This window comes from Manis pentadactyla, chromosome 16 (genome assembly GCF_030020395.1).
Source record: "Manis pentadactyla isolate mManPen7 chromosome 16, mManPen7.hap1, whole genome shotgun sequence".
In the NCBI taxonomy this organism is placed as follows: Eukaryota; Metazoa; Chordata; class Mammalia; order Pholidota; family Manidae; genus Manis; species Manis pentadactyla.
Window position 1 is genome coordinate 23219014 of NC_080034.1, and position 3678 is coordinate 23222691.

The 3678-nt window shown below is 41.5% G+C and overlaps 1 protein-coding gene across 1 annotated transcript; it reads left to right on the top strand.

Annotated features, from left to right (window-relative positions):
- The first annotated feature begins 1648 nt into the window (after window positions 1-1648).
- PGK2 (phosphoglycerate kinase 2) lies at window positions 1649-3157 on the top strand. The gene is given in 2 exon segments (XM_036916408.2): window positions 1649-2400; window positions 2403-3157. Coding segments are annotated over 2 exon segments (1254 nt in total). The 5' UTR covers window positions 1649-1731; the 3' UTR covers window positions 2988-3157.
- Window positions 3158-3678: the final 521 nt, after the last annotated feature.

Here is a 3678-nt window from a genome sequence, read left to right on the forward strand (position 1 = left end):
TCCATTCCTTTAATTTCATCTATTCTCAAATGGTCATGTGAATGGAATTATATAATATCTACCTACTTTAATGTCTAGCTTCTTTTAGTTAGCAAAATACATTTAAGCTTCATTCATGATTTTGAGTAAGTAAATATCTTCTTCCTTTTTGGTTTGGAGCATTCAACTGTATGGGTGCATCCACGCTGAAGATGTATCACCAGTTAAAGAATACTCACTTTTGACCATTAAGAATAAAGTTGCTCTAAACATTTGCATATAGAATTTTAAAGGCCTGTGGGTTTTCTGTGTAGCTGTATAAATACCTAGGAGTAGGACCAATGGTTCACATTGGAAGTCTTTGTTTATGTTTACAAGAAACTTCCAAAATGTTTTCCAAGTGGCTCTAGCATACCTCACCTTCAACAGCAATAAAGGAGAGTTTCCATTGCTATGCATATTTGACAGCATTTGTTCTTGTCAGATTTATGACTTTTTATCCAGTGCATGAATGTAGATATCATTGTAGTAAACATCTAGGAGTAGAATTGCTGTGTCATGTGTTAATTCCATTTTTAATATTTTGAGGAACTGTCAAATTATTTTCTATAGTGACTGCACCATTTTACATTCCCACCAGCAATGAGGATTCCAATATCTCCACATTCTTGGCAGCACTTGTTAGTGTCCGTGTTTTTTGGTTATACTCATCCTAGTGGGTAATGGCTCAAATATATTTTTGTCAAAGCTTTTATGCTACATTGAACTTGTGAAAATGGTTATGTAAACTAAGTTCAAAGCTAGTATTCATTACTAAACTAATCAGCCCTATAGTCTTTCTCTAAAAATAAAATCTCCCACTCATTCTCAATTCAAACGGCCATTTTCATTCTCATGAAAACCATGCCTTTTTTCATCTTGGTTCCTAAATTATACAGGTAGTAAATCAAAGAAAAAAGAAAAAGCAAGAGGCCTTATCGTAACGTTTTGGCCTGAAAGAAGATTCACCACCAGCTTCAGTGCTCTGCTGATCCTTTCTTTGCTATGATCTTATGGAATTCTCCTGAAAAGCCATCAAGCATTCTTGAGTAGTCTGAGAAGGGAAAAAATAAGGTAAGAGGATATCATTCCCACCCCACTCTGTAGTATATCTAATGCCAAAGGCTAACACCGGTGTGTGCTCTTAACACAAAATGTATTAAGACAAGTTAAAAACAGAAGCATACTATGTTGCTTGAATAAGCGACGTCTCATACAACCATTATTTCATATTTTCATTTTATTTGGCACTGCATAAGTTTATATACCTCAATATATTTAAGATTTGACATGGGTAAGAAGTATTTTTCTTTTTCTTTTTTTTTTAACAATAAGAACAACTGTCATAAGAGATGTGGGAAAAAAAGAACCAGCAGGAGGAGGCTTAGCCCTTAGGACCATTTTATTCCAGGGTTTCTTCACTGCACCAGTTCTCACTCCCAGTCAAAAACCACACCTCCAGGTTTGTGCTCAGACCTGGCAGTTTGTTTCTGAGCCTGCAACCTATGTCAAATCCAGACTGACAGAACTACTCACCAATCACAGAACGGGCTTTCCTTTCCTCAGTCCAATCACAGCTGCCCTGAGAGAAGAAAAGGGGTGGGATAAAGGGGAGGGCGCTAGAAAACACCACCCACCCATCCGCCCAGCAGCAGGCAAGCGGTTCTTCAGCCTTGGTATCCGTGTGTCAGCCTATGTCTTTGTATTGTCAAGATGTCTCTTTCTAAGAAGTTAACTTTGGACAAGCTGGATGTTAAAGGGAAGCAAGTCATCATGAGGGTAGACTTCAATGTTCCCATGAAGAAGAACCAGATTGCAAACAACCAGAGAATCAAGGCTTCCATCCCAAGCATCCAGTACTGCCTGGATAACGGAGCCAAATCTGTAGTTCTTATGAGTCACTTAGGTCGACCTGATGGTGTCCCTATGCCTGATAAATACTCTCTAGAGCCTGTTGCTGCTAAGCTCAAATTTTTGCTGGGTAAGGATGTGCTGTCCCTGAACGACTGTGTGGGCCCCGAAGTGGAGAAAGCCTGAGCTGTGCCAGAGGCTGGTTCGGTTATCCTAATGGAGAACTTGCTGTTCCGTGTGGAGGAAGAAGGGAAAGGCCAATATCCTTCTGGATGTAAGCTTAAAGCTGAGCCAGATAAAATAGAAGCCTTCCGAGCGGTACTCTCCAGGCTGGGGGATGTCTATGTCAATGACGCTTTCGGCACTGCTCACGGGGCCCACAGCTCCACGGTGGGCGTGAACCTGCCTCAGAAGGCGTCTGGATTCCTGATGAAGGAGCTGGATTACTTTGCCAGAGCCTTGGAAAACCCGGAGAGCCCCTTCCTGGCTATACTTGGTGGAGCCAAAGTGGCAGATAAGATCCAGCTAGCTCATCAAGAACATGCTTGGGCAAGGTCAATGAGATGATCATCGGCGGCAGAATGGCTTACACCTTCCTTAAGGTACTCAACAGTATGCAAATTGGTGCTTCCCTGTTTGATGAACAGGGAGCCAAGATTGTCAAAGAGATCATGGCCAAAGCCAATAAGAATGGTGTGGACATTACCTTACCTGTTGAATTTGTCATTGCTGACAAATTTGAGGAGGGTGCTAAGGTTGGTCAAGCCACAGGAGCATCAGACATACCTCCTGGCTGGATGGCTTTGGACTGTGGTCCTGTGACCAACAAGAAGTACGCTCAAATTGTGGCCCAAGCCACGCTAATTGTGTGAAATGGACCTGTCAGGGTATTCGAATGGGATGCCTTTGCAGAAGGAACCAAAGCCCTCATGCATGAAATTGTGAAAGCCACTTCTCAGGGTTGTATCACCATTATAGGAGGTGGCGACACTGCTACTTGCTGTGCCAAATGGAACTCCAAAGATAAAGTCAGCCACGTGAGCACTGGGGGAGGCACCAGTCTAGAGTTTCTGGAAGGTGAAGTCCTTCCTGGAGTGGATGCCCTCTGCAGCCTGTAGCTGACAAAGTGTGCCTTGCCACCGTTTGCTGTTCTCAGCCTTTACATCAGCCCAGTGCTTTTACATCTCAGCTTGCCTCTTGCTCTAATCTACCCCTGGGTCAGGATCCAGCCAATAACCAAGGGAAAGACCATCAGGAACTCCTAACATCGGCACAGCAGCTCGACTCATTTTAGTTCATGAACTTGCCTCCTTGCTTCAAAATCTCATTCGAACTTTACCATCATAATGTGTAGGGAGGATATATTCTCACATTGCCTATTAAAGGGAGTTGAATACGCTGAGTCTCTTTTAGCCCTCTTTGTTATCTTTTCACTCTTGAAACATGGAAACGAGAGAAAACCCAGGTTGTTGGGGAAGGGTGGAGCAGAAGCTAACAAACAATGAAAGTGCCCAAACAAACCAAAAACAATAATTACATTTAAGAACTCATTAGAAAAACATTAAAGCTCTGCTAAGAGGAAATTTCTTACTAAATAAGAAGGAAGAAAAATAAAACCCAAGAGGAACATTAAACCCAAAAAGTTTTAAAAGGGGAAAGAAACTAAACCCAGGGAAGGTATTATGTTGGTATATATATGCAGATGCATGGGAGTACACGTTTGCTGGAATGGGAATTACAAATTAAATCCATTTTTTAAATAAAGAAGGAATTATTTTATTTTTAAAACATATTGTTTAATAAATAGGT